The following is a 17,307-nucleotide window of genomic DNA, read 5'->3' as shown; positions in this document are numbered from 1 at the left end:
GCCCTGCCACAGAGGCGGGGTGGGGGTGGGGGGGTGGGAGGGATACTGGGACCATCGGTGGAGGAGAATGGGCACTGGTAAAGGGATGGGTACTCGAGCATTGTATGACTGAAACACAAGCACGAAAATATGTAAATCTGTATCTGTACCCTCACGGTGATTCACTAATAACAAAAATAAACTAATTAAAAAAAATAAAGAATATAAATAATGAAGATTTGTGTCTTTAAAAGCAAGGGGGGGGAAAAAAAAGCAAGGGAAAGTTGGGGCCGGAGCAATAGTACAGCGGCTGACCAGGTTTGATCCCCAGCATCCCATATGGTCCCCCAGCACCACCTTGAGTAATTCTTGAGTGCAGAGCCTGGAGTAACTGAGCACTGCCAGGTGTGCCCCTCCCCGAAAACAAAAAGCAAGAGAAAGCTACTTTAGGACTGGCATGGTGCAGGCACTCAACAAGCCAGTCAACGAGAGCAGCAGCTGAAAATCAGGCCCACTGATGAGTGAAAAATGCAAAGCTTCTGCACTGTAGTCAACACAAAAGAGAAGCAAGTGAACCCCAGCAGGCAGAGAACAAAGGTCTGGCCCCAACCGACACCCAGCCAGAGTGCCCCAAAGGAAGGGCCAGGTACCCATCACTACCTGTGAGGCTTTTGAGGGCATAACCCTGCTGCAGATCTGTACTCAGGGTGGCTTCCTCCAGGGCCAGCAGGCGGGCGATTTCCTAAAGACAGTAAGCACAGTTCGTGACAGCACTGCCGACACTGGTCACCCCCACTCTGGCAGAACACTACAGCTCAGGAGGCCGAGGTCCGATCTCCAGAGTAGAGCCAGGTGTAGTCCCAGAGCACACTGTCAGGTGTGACATCCACCCCTGCCACCACCCCCTAATCGCTGCAGTGATCATTTTATTTAATGATTCCTCAAGCTGAACTTTTACAAAACTCCTTTCCAAGAAGCTGAGGACAGTCACAAAGGTTAAGTGTATTTAACTTGAAAGGAATGTTAAACCAAGCAAAGAAACTAGAAACAGGGCTGGAAAGGTGGGACAGCGGGCAAGGTGCGTGCTCTGCATGTAGCTGACCCAGGTTCAATCCCTGGCACAGCATATGGTCTCCAGAGCACAGTGAGGAGTGATCCCTGAACATAGAGTAAGGTGTAAGCTTGGAGCACAGTGGTCTGGTTGAAGCTCCAAAAGACAAACAAACAACTGGAAACTGTCTAAATACCAACGTTTTCAACAAACTAACTCTTCTCAGTAAACAAGACCCGCCACAGAATTTCTATCTGAGGCAAGGTACAATGAAGGGAACCAGAGAACGCGTTCTCCCAGGCAGGACGCACAATACCTTGGTGATGAGGTTGCCCACGTAGGGCAGGACTCCTCGAGCCGCCAGGTAGACTTTCCAGTGAGCCGAGGTGATAAGCTTCTGGTAGAGAGCCAAGTACTCTGCAGCACACTCCCCAGCTATGCTCAGCTCATCGAGGTAGCTGCCACGGAGAGGTGGGCATGGTGTGAGAACCTTAGAGCTCAAACAGTTCAAACCATTCTTCTCACCCTTGCTATCTTTCCTATCTTCCCCTCTCCGACCCTCCTAGAGGGATCAAGGGCCAGTGCCCAAGAAAACCCCAAACTAACCAATGGGGAACTCCTACACCTGGGAAGAATTCAGAGCACACAACACAAAATATAATATGATAAACCACAAACATTTGCAATAATAAACACCAACACTTGAACAGTGGTTACCTCAGCAGTAAGACCACTGACTGCATATTATATCATTTAGTGGTTAAAACCCTGGGCTTTGAAATTTAATTACACGGTTTGTGTGCTAATGTTGCCCACAGGTGGACAAATTATTCACATACTTGAAGATTAAACAACAATGTATATCAAACATTTGTGTTGTCATAAGCTCTCAACAGATATCAGCTGCTGGTGCTTTTATTAGTCCTTATCCCCGGACCACAACTCCATTCCTACTACTACCACCGAAACTCATCTCTTAATACTTTGTTTCTGTGATATTCCACATAAAAACAAAGTGGCTACAGGCCCCAGGTAAACCCACCATCACTCGGCTCTATGATTCCCTGGGAAAGGGGAAAAGCTCTAATGAAACCCGACCTCGTTCACACGATACCTGGTGAGGAGGTCGAGGACCTGCTGCTTGCGGCTGGGAATGGTGGCCAGCGCTTCGACAATGGTACAGGCGGCCTGTCGTGCAGCCTGTGTTGCCGGGGTGAAGAGCACCTGCAAGGCATGGGAGAGAAATGTGGCTCAGGTGACCGTTCCCCAACAGACCCCCAGCTGAGTACATCCTAAGTCCCCTGGGCAGGTCGAGGTGTTATGGGGCCTGTGCTGGACAGTCTCTCTGGCTGCTCCTGGGTTCCAGCTCCATCCCTGGCTATGTCCAGGGATGCTCCCTGAGCACAGCTGGGTGTGGCTCAAAAATGGTAAAATCAGCAGCTAACGTAAGGTTTAACTACTGCAGAGTGCAAAACAGGTCTCTTCTCCATGAAGTAATCTGGAGATCACATAAGGAGGTATTCTCCCCTTAACAAAGACTTCCATTATTGGGGCCGGAGCGATAGCACAGCGGATAGGGCGTTTGTCTTGCACGCGGCTGACCTGGGTTCGATTCCCGGCATCCCATATGGTCCCCCAAGCACTGCCAGGAGTAATTCCTGAGTGCAGAGCCAGGAGTAACCCCTGAGCATTGCTGGGTGTGACCAAAAAAAAAAAAAAGCAAAACAAAACAAAGACTTCCGTTATCTATTTAGAAGGTGCCTACCTAGAATTCTTACATTGTATGTAAACCAAGTATTGCTTAACTTATATGTTAATGGACAAATGACATCTCCAAAACAATATCATGGCACAGGCCAATCCTGGGCCACTCACATTCCCAACTCAGGCAGTGTAATTCCTTTCCTTCCTTTATGAGGCTCTCTTCTCTCCTATAATCCTTTAGTAAAGCTATTTGCTTCCAATAAATAAATAAAATCAATTACGTTTTCTCATTCTTAGGAAGAGAGTGGCTAAGAGTAGATGTGAAAGCTGCAGAAAGGGGGAGTGCAGGTGATGAAGCTGGCTCCATTAAGTAGTGAGGGAGGAGAGGGGACAGCACAAAACATTTGATAAGGACAGACAGGACAACTGTTCTGGCCAGTCCAACGTGCTAGAACCTGCTTCCTATTTGAAAGGAAGCAAAAAACACAAAGAAAAAGAAGAGCAGTCTGTAAGGCCAGAGAATAAACAGTTCGGGGTGTGGGGCTGGCTGAGCAGGGGAGGGGCCGAGCAGGTGGGGAGTCACTGACCTGCCGGAGCCAGTTGTTATGGCCCAATTTGAGATCCAAGGGGGTGGTCCTCTTCCCCCGCCGGCTCAGGAACTGCTTCCACCTCCACACGTACTTCTCAGTCAGATAGAGGTGGCGAAGCTCTGATTTGCTAGGGGACTTCCCATTGCCGTCTATCCCTGGTAGGCAAGGGAGGGCAGGAGAGATGAGGAGAAGAAAGGAACACAAGAGAGGACTTCAAGTCAGGAGAGGAGTGGCAGACTTTCCAAGGACTGGCCATACCTCTAATAGGAAGACACTTCTTCCAGGCTTCATAGGATGCTTTGGGGTCTCTCTTGAGCCACAGCTGAGCCTGAGCATGGATCTCATTGCAGTATGGCTTAACCGTGGTAAGGGCCTCAACGGGGACATCCTGGAAGAACGAGGACAAGGGGAAAGAGAGTGAGAGACACACCTGAGCCGCAGCTCAGTACTACGGGTGTCTGGTACTGATACCCCAGAAAGATACATGCAAAGACAAGATTGGGAGGATCAATAATCCTACCTTTTAGGCACCATTACATTTTCCAATTAAAGCATTTTGTTCACATTTAGCAGCAGACTATCTGTACTGAGCTTCAGGCTTCAACTGTGCAGGTAAGAGCTAGCTGGAACCCTACAGACAATACTGCAGCCGCACTGACTAACTGCTACCCCCCAGGCTGATTTACAGTCCCCTAAGCGAATCTCCAAGGAGTCACGGGGCAGCCTCAGAATGTTGTAGGCATCACTGACCAGAACAAGCCTGCAGAGCACAGAGCCCCACACAGTGCTCTGAGCTAGAGGGTCTCAAATGTTTGGCTGGCCTCTGGACTTCGTAAAACTCTTCAAAAGTGGAGAGGTCCAAGATTTTTTTATACGTGATTCTGTAACTGTTTGCCACATTAAAATTTAAAACAAATTCTTAAAATACTAATTCACTTTAAAATAAGAACAAATAATTTATAACATGAATGACATTTAAACAGTATCTTTCAAAACAAAAGAAAATCCAGAAAAACAAAATGGCATTGTTTTACCTTTCTGAAAATAACTTAATAGCGGGACTATTAAGACCGCTGGATTTTCACAACTACTTCTGAGTTCTGTAGCAATATGTTGTTTTGAAATATATGGGAGACTCAGCAGTGAATCCTGGAAGATAGCAGCTCGCCAGAGATTTCTCCAGACCCCGTGCCAAGCCGATTTCACCGGGGCACCTCAGATGGAGCAGGTGTCCCTTCTCCGCCCGCTCCAGATGGAACCCCAGTGGCCACAAGCTTCCAGAGAAGAAAAACTCAGGTATGTGGGAAGAGGGACTGAAAACTCCAGGTCACAAGGCGGTGGCAGGGATGGGCTGTCCCTCCACATCTTCCTGCCCCCTCCAGGTCCTGGCGGTCACACCCACTAACTGCCTCCAGGCACTATCTCAGGAGGTGCAGACTCTCTAACAGCCTTGATCCAGAGACTCACAAAAGAATCTCAAAATGGATTATCTCCCTACAGAGATATCTCTGGACCACAGTCACTTACAATTTTGTAATTCTAAGACTGTACAGCAGCTTTTGCGGCCACACGACCTCTCACAATAATAGAAAATAAATGATCTAGTATCTGCCTATGATAGGCAGGCTTGAATGATGGTGGGAAGGTATAATGGTGGTGGGATTGATGTTGAAATACTGAATGCAATCAACTAATGTGAATAACCTTATGAAAATATTTTTTATTCCCAAGTAATTATATTTTTATTTTTTATACTTTTAACTTATTAATTAATTTCATGGACTGGAACGATAGCACAGCAGGTAGGACATTTGCCTTGCACGCAGCCGACCCAGTTTAGATTTCTCCATCCCTCTTGGAGAGCCCGGCAAGCTATCGAGAGTATCTCACCCACATGGCAGAGCCTGGCAAGCTACCCATAGTGTATTCGATATGCCAAAAACAGTAACAAGTCTTACAATGGAGACATTACTAGTGCCTACTCTAGCAAACTGATGAACAACGGGACGACAGTGCTTTTTATTTCATAAAGTAGTTCACAATATTTCATTACATTTAATATTTAAACACCAATCCCACCACTATTATGAAAATAAAATTTAAAAATTAAAAAAAGAGGGGCTGGAGAGATAGCACAGTGGGTAGGGCGTTTGCCTTGCACGCGGCTGACCCGGGTTCAAATCCCAGCATCCCATATGGTCCCCTGAGCATGGCCAGGGGTAATTCCTGAGTGCAGAGCCAGGAGTAACCCCTGTGCATTGCCAGGTGTGACCCAAAAAGCAAAAAAAACCAAAAAAAAACAAAAAAAATAAAAATTAAAAAAAGATATGGGGGAAAAATCTAATATACAGATAAACCACCAAAGGGGCAAAAATTTTTTTAAAAATGTTTTTGGGCCACATCTAGTGATGCTCAGGGGTTTTTCCTAGCTCTGTGCTCAGGAACCACTCCTGGCAGTGCTCAGGGGACTGTATGGGGTGCTGGGAAACAAACCCAGGTCTGCCGTATACAAGGTTAAGTGCCCTACCCGCTGGGCTATCACTCTGGCCCCAGAAGAAAAAAATCTTGAACAACTTAAATAACTGTGAATTTTACTTTAATATTAACTAGAATATATATGGAATCTGAAACCAATCAATAAAATTTATATTCTGAGAACATTAAAATATTTTTAAAATATTTTATTTCTTTTAAAAATACTTTATTTTATTTATTTTAAATATTTTATTTATAAGATATATGAAAAATTATATATATGTTTTTAAAACATGCATACTGGGTCATAAATTAGTCATCTGGATTATACTGGTTCAGTAAGTTGTATCAATTCCCCTTTAAGAGGCTTGCTTTGTTCTTTTTAAAGAAATTATTACCTAATTGCAAACTGAAAAATAATTTGTCAATCATTCTTTCCAGCATAGATGGGATTCTATGTAAAAAAACAGTAACTAGGGCTGGTCTGTACGTTTTTTAAAAACTACCATACAAGGGAGTAAGTTAGGGTGCATGCCTCATATGCACCTGACCCAGGTTTGTTTCCTGGCACCACATGGTTCTCCAACGAAAAGCTAAACTAAACAAAATGACTTGGAGCCGGAGTGACAGCATAGGGGGTAGGGTACCTGCTGTGCTTGGAGGACTCTAGGGGATGCTGGGGCTCAGATCGGGGTCAGCGGTGAGCAAGGTAAGCGCCCTACTTGCTGTTTGTATCTCTGGCTCCCAAATCATTTATTCTTCAAAGCTCTTCAAGGCAGAGACTGAATTCTCATTTTAAGGTAGGGAAACGGAGGGGTATCCATAATTTACCCAAGCTCACAATGCTAGTAAACGGAAGTGCGGAATTTAAGTTCGCCTCAGAGTCTAAAATTTCAGGCCTGTGAAGTGTCATATGCAAAGGAGCAGTACAGAAAAAAAGAATACCCTGTTCTATGGGAACTGCATATCATGACCTGATTATTTATAGTTTAAAAAGGAAGCCGTACAAGACTAACCACTATGTGGCAGGCTTTCCTACTCCTGCAGCTGTTTTACTCTCGACTTTCCTCTGAAAAGCCTTTGTTCCATAAACTCCCAAACCATCTCTACGGAACCAAGGGAAAAGGAGCACCGGTGCCCCCTGCTGAGACACAAGGGAAAGAGCTGATGAAGAGGCAGAGCGCAGAGCTGCCCAGGTAAGGAGGGCTACCCCTCTGCCTTCCTCCGCAGGCTACCCGCTGAGCCCAGTACCTTGTTCTTTTTGCTGGTGGGAGCAGGAGGTTTAATGAGCTTCTGCAAGATCCGCAGGCACATGAGGGTGATGTTCTCAACAACCACAGGAGTCTTGATGTTCACAGCCATGAGGAAAAGGCTGAGGGCTGGGATTGGGAAGGAAAGGCAGAATTACAATCACGAAATATTCCCCACCTTGACGTCTCCTGTCCCCCTGAAAAATCTCCAAACTCACCGCAACGTAAACGGAGCTCCCAGCAGCTGTCCTCCTTCGAGATAGAATCTGTCAGCAACAGCATTTCATACTGAAGGCTACTTGCCTACAAGGCCAAAGGGAAGAGAGATGAGTTAAGAAATCCGAAGAATGAACCCAGATCTGGGGCTGTGACGGACTAAGAACGAAAATGTCTGGTCACGGGGGGCACCATCAGGAAGAGAAAGGAGAGATGGAGACCCCTGCAGTCCATCCATCCAGTCCACCATGCAGTTCTCTCTTCCCTCTGAAGTGGGTTCTGACCTAAGAACTCTGTTCTGGGATGTGAGCTCTGCAAGGACCCCTTTCCCCCCCTCAGCTGTTCACCACTGACTTGAGTGAGACGAGGAAGCTGAGGTGAAGAAACGGGAGGGAGAAGTCAAAGGGGAAGCTGTTGGGCTCACCAGATCTGGATTGGCCCAGTGGCCCTTCAGGGCTGTGGAGACTTTGCCAATAATCAGGTCGTTCATTTGCTGAGTGGCTTCTGGGTTGTCTCTGGGGAAAGTAAAGACACGAAGGCCTGTTACCTTTGGTTGTCTTTCCCTTCACTTCAAAGAGCCCGGAAAAAGGGAAATAATGCCTAGTATTTCCTGATTTGTCTGTAACAAAGAAATAGAAAAGTAGCCTTCCACAGTCACCCTTCCTGCAGGCGCTTGTCTAGTTTAGCAGAGACTCTAGAAATTAGATTCCCACCCTCCGTTTGGTGCATGCTCTTTGCTCATCACGTCCTATCTGCCCCCATCTCACTTCCAACAAGGCATCCACACTTTTGTCTCCATTGTGCTGTGGTTATGTCTGTATCAGGTCAAAAGACATATCCTGTCTTGCGTTTACTGATTCCACAAACATTTTAAGTAAGACCTAATGTCCTTACGCCGGCCCGTGGGATCTGGTGCTTAGTGCTCACTTACTCTCTCCTCCTTCGCCTCCCTTGACCTTCACACTGGCTACACAAAGGCTCCACACTGCTCCCCCAACACTACCAACTCACCCCACTTTCCTCTCCCCTTCCACCTGCTACCTTGGATGCTCCCAAGGACCTCTGCATTACACGGCCTCTGTAGGGTCTTCTCTGAGTGAACACACTCCAATAAATGGCGGCCCCTCCACAACGAGAGTCACAGCCCAGCTTTGCTGTCCTCCACTCTAATTTCCTAATATCGTATCTGTAGTGATAATGTTGAGTTTGTTCTATTTCTCCCCATCTAGAACGTGGGCTATGCAAAGGCAGGGACTTGGCTTCATTTACCACCACTCCTCAGAGTCCAGAACAGTGTCTGCATCCAGCGATGCTCAGTAAATATACTAAATTAGCAAACAAATAATACTGAGAAAAATAGCTACTACCCGCTCAAAATGGCTGTCTTTAGTCCAAGGGCCCAATCACTGCCTTCTCTCACTCAGGAGTCTCCGTGGAACGAGCTAAGTTTCGTAGTGCCCTCCTGTCTGCGAGAGCTATCTTTCCAGTCCCCCACATCCACTCCGGGGGATGCCTGATACTGTGGTTGGTATAAACTCCATGTATAATGTATTTTTCCCATATACAGATATTTGTACTGTAGCTTCATTTATAAATTGGCACAGTAAGTCTCAAATAATAAAGAAAGAATAATAAAACAATTGTAACTGTAGATCGTAATAATACAGGTGGCTCCTCTCCGTCCACCAAAATACATTACTGTATATATTTTCAGACCACAGTTGACTGTGTGTATCTGAAACCTGTAAGACCAACACTATGAATGAGGAAGCACTATTGTACAATCAAACATGCTACTTACAAAGAAACATGTTTGTTCCTGAAGTTCACTCGCCTGTACCCTGGCTATATTATTCCCCTTTACCTTTCCTCTGAGCCTGCTACCGGTCTGGGGGTGGGAGTGGTGAGAACCACAGCTCTCTGTACCCTCTAGTGCCTCCAGAATCACTGCCATCAGCCCAGAGTGACTAGCCCTGGAGCTGGAGACAGAGCTCAATGGCTGAAAGCATGCTTCGCATGCAGGAGGCCCAGGTTCAAGTCCCAGTACCAATACCAGAGGGAGTGATCCCTGGAAGCAGAGCCAGGAGTAGCCCCCGAGTGCAGCTGGGTGTGACCCAAAGCCCAAACAGAGAATGACTAGCCAAGTGATTATGGTGCAGGCTCTGACCGAGTTAGGAGGCACATGAGCTGGCGGACCTCCTCCCTCATGGCTGCAGAGCCTCGGCGAAGATTGTAATCAAAAAGCTCTCGGATGAGGCCCTGGGAAACGAGGATGTGCCTCAGCGCCGGGTTGGTGGCCAGGGCCCGGAGTAAGGTGATGCAATGTTCTGTGACTGCTGAGGCGCAGCCGTAGCACTTGGTGGAGGATGTGTGGCCGCAGCCCAGGACAGACAAGGCGCGGTACTGGCTGGCAGTGAAGGTGGGCTGCACGGCTGTCCGGGATGACTTGGTGGCCGCCTCCCTCTGCTGCAGATCATATTCCAACAGCTCTTTGCGTGAAGCAAACACTTTCTAGGGACAGAAAGAGGCAAAGATAGATATTAATGATACAAAGGAGACGCTGACTGGGAAATTAACCCTGGTTTGAAAGAACATTTTCACTTGTGTCATGCAAGTTAACCCTCTCTGTTCTACCACTACACTACTTTATTCCCATTTTAAAGCAGAGAAAACTGAAGTTTAGAGGGTAGCGTGACGCGTGAGTGGCAGCAAGACCATGCGCCGAAATAGTAGGTTGTCTTTAACTTCCATTTACGCTGTCTGGTGTAGAATGAAACTCAGCAACACAGGCACACACAGCAAAGACAGTGCACTGGCCACCTGGGGAGCAGGGAAACCGGCCCCGCTCCTTGTCTGTGACCAGCCTGCCATGCCATGGTTAATCTCCTAGGCCTGCAATATTCCACCCGCCAGAGTCCACCCTGACTTCCTGGAGCTGGCACACGTTAGCCTGTTTACATGATTATCAGAAGAGGAGGGAAGCAAACTAGGGCACTCAATTTTTTTTTCTCTTTGGGTCATACCTGGTTGATGCTCAGGGGATACTCCTGGCTCTGCACTCAGGAATTACTCCTGTAAGTGCTGGGGGAACCATATGGGAAGTGGGGGGGTGGGACCCAGGTCAGCCGTGTGCAAGGCAAACGCCCTACCCACTGTACTATCACTCTGGCCCCTGGTCACTCAATTTTTTGAAAACCAGTAAGCCCGCCACTAAAAGATGGGCTGCTTCTGGCCATTCTCAGCTATCTGAAATGAACTCAGATCCCTATCAGGCACCAGCAACTACAGAAAAGCTGTGTTGGGGCAGTCATGCCAGTTCTGCTGTTTCACTTGGGCTAAGCAAGGACAACACCAGAGGCTGAACTGCTGGATAAGAGCAGGCCTGCTCTGAAAACAGTACCCACTGTACCGAACAGAGATGCTAAAGTCACTCCATTTCTCTACCTGGATGATTTTGGAGAGCTCGTCAAAGGAGTTCTTGCAGTCCCCGCAGTACTCTTGAGCCAGCTGCAGGATGTATCGGTTCACACTGGCTGAGGTGGAGCTGATGCCTCCAGCTGTTCCCGAGTCATCCTGCAGCCCAAGACATACGCTGTCAGCCTTCCACCCCTCGCATGTTCTCGTGGGGATGATCTCCTGGATCTGATCCCCGTGCCCTTTCCCAGCCTCAGGTTACCTGTGGCTTTTCAGGAGCTGCCTCGTTGACTTTGCAGAGAAGGTTCTCCAACTGTGGTCGATGTCCCATAAGCTGATGATACACCCGATCTGCTTTGTCCAGGAGAGTATTAATGTTGGAAACAGCCTAAGGAGGAAAAGGCAGGAGCGTGGCTGAAGGCCTTTCAGCACGGTAACTTCCCCAGGGAATACAAACCATTAAGCACTTACTGAAACATTTCCTAGAGTTTCCAGGAAACTCTGATCCTTGTAACAACCCTCTGAAGTGCTACACTGGTCAGTGATATGAAACATATACCACTAACACAATATGCATATCACTACATATGTTGAGAGAAGTAATTTATGCCAGGTGACAGAATACTATAAAGCACAAGTAGAATAGAATTTTTGCCCTTCCGACTCCAGAGCTAAACGTTCTTCTCTAGCAAGTCCTTTCTTTCAACTGTCCTCTATCACCACCGCACCACATCCTACAGATGGGGAATTTGCCTCCGGACAAACTATTAAAGGAAGGTCAACAGCATCCATCTGAAGTAGGCTGAGGGACAAATGCAGGGCAAGTCAATTTTTTCCAAACCTAAAGTTATCAGCCTCAAGACACCAGCACTAGAAACTAATACTTCTTCCAATTTCTCAGTCAACTACACATTCCAATGCAGCTTATACTAGTTTGCACCTACCCCAAAGCAGGGCTCTACTATGGTGCTTAGTTGGAAAAGGAGAGCTGTAAGGAAAAACACACTGCACTTCAGCTCTGCCCATAGCGCAGATCAAGGCTGCTGTCACACGGCGAGTGTGAATTTGCCCTCACCTTCTTCCGATCTTCTTCATTCTCAATGGGATCCACAGCACAGCAAGGTTTGGCATAAAGCATGAAGTCGAAGCGAGCATATTTACAGAAGCCACAGGCATTGCAGAGAAAGGGATCCTTCTCATCATAGTTGATGGATCTGAAGAACCAAAGTGATAGGTGAAGGGGTTAGGGGGCGGAAATGGCACCAGAGGTGTGGAGGGTTGGGGGTAAACCTTGAGGAAATGGACTTTGTCGCATATATATTCTGAAACCTACTGCCAGCATGACTGGTGGGGCACTAACAAAGAGATCAGGATTGCTTCAGCAACCAGCTACTAAGAAAGGAAGACCCAGAATTAAACTTAGAGATACTACAACCTCTGCCCACCACAGAATGAGAATGCAACGCTTACATCTACCCCCACCTTCCTTATCTCCTCCGATCTTCCACTGACCCCCACCCCCCACCCTGTCTGTCTGTCTCTGTCCCCCTCTCTCCGTGCCCATAATCCTCTAACTATGATGATACCTGACTCCAAAATTTCCCTGAGACGCTTAACAGAGAAAAAATACAAGAAGCAGACATGGCCCCAGTGTGGATGACAAGCACTTACCTGCACTTGTGACACTGGTAGACATTCTCTCCACAGTTCCCACAGACCCCTGGGTTAGCGGGGACTGAGGCACTACAGCGGGGGCACTGCAGGGTCTCTGTAGAGGCCTGATAGTTTTCATAGAAGTCTGCAAACTCGATCATCAGATTGGAGGCCACAATGGGCAAGGGCAGGTCGATCTTCACCTCTGTCTGCCCAGGGGTCAGCTGAACCTTCTTAGCTTTGTGCCAGCGAGCCGGCCTAGGAGAAAGTGCGAGGCAGATGGGCGTCAGGCTTGAGGGCCCCCCACTTCATCCTCAGCGAGGATGATCGGCGAGGATAAAGACTATTCCCTACTCTTTACTAAGGCAATGGAGTAGTTACTCTTGAAAGGAAGAAAAAAATCTGGAAAACAATAGCAATCTAATTATAAAAAAAATTTCCACTGCCCTTTCTCTATAAATAAGTACATAAAACATGTCAGTGCTTTAAGTTATTACATAATACTTTTAAAATTCTAGGAAAGCAACAGAAGTATGTATCACATTAACTCAAAAGTATGCCAGACTGAAGCCCAAGAAGAATAAAACACGATGGTGACCAGTGTTAAGTCCCCATCGCATCCTCTTCCTTGAGAATAAAGCTCAGACTGCTTCGGGAAGGCAAAGGCTCCTGTCAGGGTCTGGAGCCAAGTGCCAAGCAGAATCAGACAGAGGAACGTAATAATTTCAAAGTAATTATGCTAACATAGCTAGTGACTAAATACAAAGCACTTTCTATATACTCATTTAATCCTTAAAATAACAACCTAAGAATAAACAGATCTCTTATTTATAGTTAAGGGAACAGAAGAACCAAGTTCTCCAGTTAGGAGTAGCAGCATTCATACACGAACCCAGTCTTACGCGGGTCAAACTGCTTTGCCAAAAGCTGTGTTGGCGCTATACAACAGAAAATCAAGCCCACCCCCTTCAAAAGGTAGTGACAGTTCATCCCAATGTTAATTGCTTTTCAAAGGGAAAAAACTTCCTCTAGGCTGAGATCTTAAATATGGCCACTTTTTTACGTGGTACTCTTTCTTCTTTCTCTTGGAACAAGAGCAAGAGTATTTCCAATGCTGTATGAAGAACATCACTGCAAGTCTTAATATTCAAGTAGCATCTACATCTATTCCTTATCCAACAATAAGGCCTGAGACTTCAAAAATAGATCTCCGTAAAAATCAACACTAAAACCATGCCAGTACCTTCCTTAGCCAATAATCCAATACAGACACATACCCCGATACTGGGATACATGAGCCAGGAAGATCAACAAATATTCCAGGAAGATAACACACAGAAAGATTAGCTTTCAAAGAAATACTTCCTGCGCTGTGTAAGCAGGATTAAGAGTCGTCTTCACTGAAGACATGACAGGTTCCTCCTACTATAGAACACTTTTCTATAAAAATAGAACTGTTCTAGCTAACATGGATAAGAGAAACCCAGGGCCACTCTCATTTAGCTCCATCTTGCTAGGGAAAGCTGAAGAACTCCCACAGAGCCCAGAGAAAAACTGGACACTGTACGATGCATAGCAGGGACTGGTGTTTCCCTTTCACCGCTCAGCAATGACTGATGCCTCCAGATATCTGCTATTTTGCCTGATTCCACTCATCAAAGCTAACAACTGGCATCAAGTCTTACACGCCTGCTGCCCTGCCAAAGTCTGAAAAGTCCGTACTTGTTTTTTAGTTCCACGATAGCCTGCACAGTTCGGTTGTTGTAATAGAGGTTGATAGTCCGGACCATCTTAGTGCGTTTCAGGTCCCCGATTTTCACCGTCACTTTGCTTATGGTGTGGCTGCCAATGAGCTTCACGACCTGCTGGGTGGTGGTGTACCGAGTGTCCACTTTGATGGAAGACAGCTTGATGTACTAAACACAAGAGGACACACCGAACATTAGCTCAGTTAATGACTCACCTTGTCTTCTTGGAGGCGGGGAGATGCCTCTAAGGGCTGGAGCACATGCTTTGCAAGTGGAAGGCCAGGGCTATATCCCAAGCACCCCATGGTCTAGAAGTGACTCCCTGAGCAACTAACAGGTAAGAGCCTTTGAGCACTCCCTAGTATGGCTCTCCAAAACGCAAACAAAATCTTTAATGCCCAACTCTTCACCCACAGAGAAATATTAAGGGTAACAGGCTACGCAGGTAGCACATACCACAGACCAACCTTTAGGAGCAAGACACTTATACGATTATCAATATTTGGAAATAAGAAACCCACCATCCCTACAGCCCTCGGGGTTGCCCATAATTAAAGATATCACTTACACAAAATGGCACTTCTGGATTATTACACACTAGGCAGGGATCACTCTCCAGGTAGTAGCCATCAAATTCCACTAAGCCAGACAAGGTGCTACGGAAGAAACCAGTCTCAGCATTATAAGGTAGCTTTCATTTTAGCAAGCACTGTGCTTCACAAAGCAGTCACATAAATGATTGGCCTGGGGTCAGGGGGAGGACAATAGTAAGGCAGATCCCCAGTACCACATATAGTTCGTCCAGCACTGCTAGGAGTGACCCCCAAGTAGAGACTAGGAGTAAGTCCTGACCTCAGCTGGGTGTGTCCCAACACCCTCCCTCCGGAAAAAGAAAGAATAAAAGTCACAGCTCAATATTCCCCTAGAGGAGACGTGAGAACTCAAGAAAATATGAGAAATCCCAAGAGTTTAAGGTCATAGAAATCTTAATTAATGATAGAATTTTCTACTTCTGAGCTATCTACTGAAATCTTATAAAATTACAATAGAAAGTAACTCTGCTATTTGATCTCCTGCATCACATGGTCCACCATCCACAGCCAGAAGTGACCCAAATCCTGACCAGGAGTAGCTCCCAAGAGCTGCTAGATATGACTTAACACAAAACAAAATATCAATGCAAAGAGTTTCGATGATCCTTTTTTTGAGACACACTCAGCGATGCTCTGGGGTTACTCCTGGCTCAGGATCACTCCTGGCAGTGCTTGGAGGACCATATGGGATGCCAGGAATCGAACCCAGGTTGGCCATGTGCAAGACAAATGCCCTGCCCACTGTACTATATCTATAACCACTGCAATAAACTTTCCCGTACATCTAAAATAGTTTTGGTGACAAATAAATTATACCTCACTAAATCTGGGAGAAAAAAGGTCACAGAAACCAGGGAAATCATGAACTCAGTATAATTAGTGTTCTCCATCCAAAATATTTATTTATTTTGCTTTTTGGGTCACACCTGGCAATGCGCAGGGGTTACTCCTGGCTCTGCACTCAGGATCACCCCTGGCGGTACTTAGGGGACCATATGGGATGCTGGGAATCGAACCCGGGTCGGCCGCATGCAAGGCAAACGCCCTACCCGCTGTGCTATCACTCCAGTCCCCCCAAATATTTTTTAAATGGAGCCATTTTCTGTAAACTTGTTTTCACTCGTCTTACACTTAAGTCTTGAAACTAGAGACCTCCTTAGGCTTAGCAAAGTCCTAACCCAGCAATTCCATTCTGAGTAGCTTTTCTCTATTTCTTTTTTCCCTATCTTTCCTCCGAGTACCTTTTATGTATAAGAGATGCACAAATCTCTAGATCTAGGCAGGGCTGATGAATTCATAAGAACTTATCAATGTGGAAATAGCAACATACACTGTTATAAAGCTTGTAGAGAGGAAGAGAACAAAACTCACTTGTAAATATTTGAGTTGGGATGGTTGGTAAGAATATGATTTTGAGTCCGGAGAATCTCTACGGCCTTCTGTGAATACTCCTTCAACTGAAACAGAAAGTAATTAAAGGGCCATAGTTAAAATCCCAAAGAAAAGCCTTACTGAAAAGACCTTGTTTTTGTTTTTGTTTTCTAGTTTCAACCGCCCTGAAAGTATCAGACTTCTCTACTAGGCATCATGTAAAGCTGAACCTAATACCTAATCATTTATAATTTTTTTTTTTTGGCTTTTTGGGTTACACCCGGCGATGCGCAGGGGTTACTCCTGGCTTATGCACTCAGGAATTACTCCTGGCGGTGCTCGGGGGATCATATGGGATGCTGGGAATCGAACCCGGGTTGGTCGCATGCAAGGCAAACGGCCTACCCACTGTGCTATTGCTCCAGCCCCAATACCTAATAATTTAAAGGACTGTCTCCTTTATAACTTTCTGCAGTTTTAGTAACAGCTTTTTAAAGAACTTGGGCAGGAAGACAAGTTTTACTCATATGAGAAGCCATAAAATGGTTATCTAAATGCAGAAACAGTTCAGTGTGTAATCAAGGGATGCCAGCAAAACCAGAGGAGCACCTTCCTTCCCAAGCAACTTTCTTTTTAATTTTCTTTTTTTGGGTCACACCCGGTGATGACTGGGGTTAATTCCTGGCTCTGTACTTAGGAATAACTCCTGGCAGTGCTCGGGGGACCATGTGGGATGCTGGGAATCGAACCCGGGTCGTCCACGTGCAAGGCAAACACCCTACCCGCTGTGCTATCACTCTAGCCCCTGTTCCCAAGCAACTTTGATGAGCTGTGTTTTCTTTCCCTGTTGATCCACTTAAATTAGCCTGTCAATTTTATATTAAACTTATTTACCAATACAGACTATCTATGCAGTATACATACTTCGGGTGCTTAACAAAAACAGAGAAGAGATTTCATACTGCACCCGCGGTCAGGATTGACCATGATTTTCTTAGCTCAAGGAAAAAAGGTGATATATGGCAAATTAGCCTCTCTGACCATGAATCATTACCTTCTTCTCTGTCTGTGGTGTTTTCAAGGAGAAATAACCTAGTAGATCCACAAACTGTGCAGCCTTACGACCATAGGCAGGAAGTTCTGGCCAGATGGACCACATCAGATCTAGCAGCAGCTCCTGCTGAGATTTGCTAGAGTTTCTGAAAATAAATTAAAAATGCTTACTACCAGGCAGCAGAAAACCCCGAAGGCCTTTTATAAATT

General features: G+C 46.1%; 1 protein-coding gene across 9 annotated transcripts in view; it reads right to left on the bottom strand.

The window, feature by feature from the left end:
• UBR4 (ubiquitin protein ligase E3 component n-recognin 4) overlaps window positions 1-17,307 on the bottom strand; it is a 141,478-nt gene that overhangs the window by 28,590 nt on the left and 95,581 nt on the right. For all 9 annotated transcript variants that reach the window (XM_055140939.1, XM_055140942.1, XM_055140946.1 and 6 more), the window contains 17 exons: window positions 17,099-17,243; window positions 16,045-16,130; window positions 14,649-14,736; window positions 14,055-14,248; window positions 12,351-12,590; window positions 11,755-11,893; window positions 10,942-11,067; window positions 10,710-10,838; window positions 9,433-9,776; window positions 7,690-7,780; window positions 7,268-7,352; window positions 7,051-7,178; window positions 3,583-3,712; window positions 3,322-3,479; window positions 2,145-2,254; window positions 1,347-1,488; window positions 640-721 (listed from right to left, as the gene is read on the bottom strand). In XM_055140939.1, the coding sequence (XP_054996914.1) occupies window positions 640-721; window positions 1,347-1,488; window positions 2,145-2,254; window positions 3,322-3,479; window positions 3,583-3,712; window positions 7,051-7,178; window positions 7,268-7,352; window positions 7,690-7,780; window positions 9,433-9,776; window positions 10,710-10,838; window positions 10,942-11,067; window positions 11,755-11,893; window positions 12,351-12,590; window positions 14,055-14,248; window positions 14,649-14,736; window positions 16,045-16,130; window positions 17,099-17,243 (2,417 nt within the window). The remainder of the gene's footprint in view (window positions 1-639; window positions 722-1,346; window positions 1,489-2,144; window positions 2,255-3,321; window positions 3,480-3,582; window positions 3,713-7,050; window positions 7,179-7,267; window positions 7,353-7,689; window positions 7,781-9,432; window positions 9,777-10,709; window positions 10,839-10,941; window positions 11,068-11,754; window positions 11,894-12,350; window positions 12,591-14,054; window positions 14,249-14,648; window positions 14,737-16,044; window positions 16,131-17,098; window positions 17,244-17,307) is intronic.

The sequence above is a fragment of the Sorex araneus genome, chromosome 5 (genome assembly GCF_027595985.1).
Source record: "Sorex araneus isolate mSorAra2 chromosome 5, mSorAra2.pri, whole genome shotgun sequence".
NCBI classification, from domain to species: domain Eukaryota; kingdom Metazoa; phylum Chordata; class Mammalia; order Eulipotyphla; family Soricidae; genus Sorex; species Sorex araneus.
The sequence above is the reverse complement of the archived record's forward strand: the minus strand, read 5'-3'. Positions and strand labels throughout refer to the sequence as shown.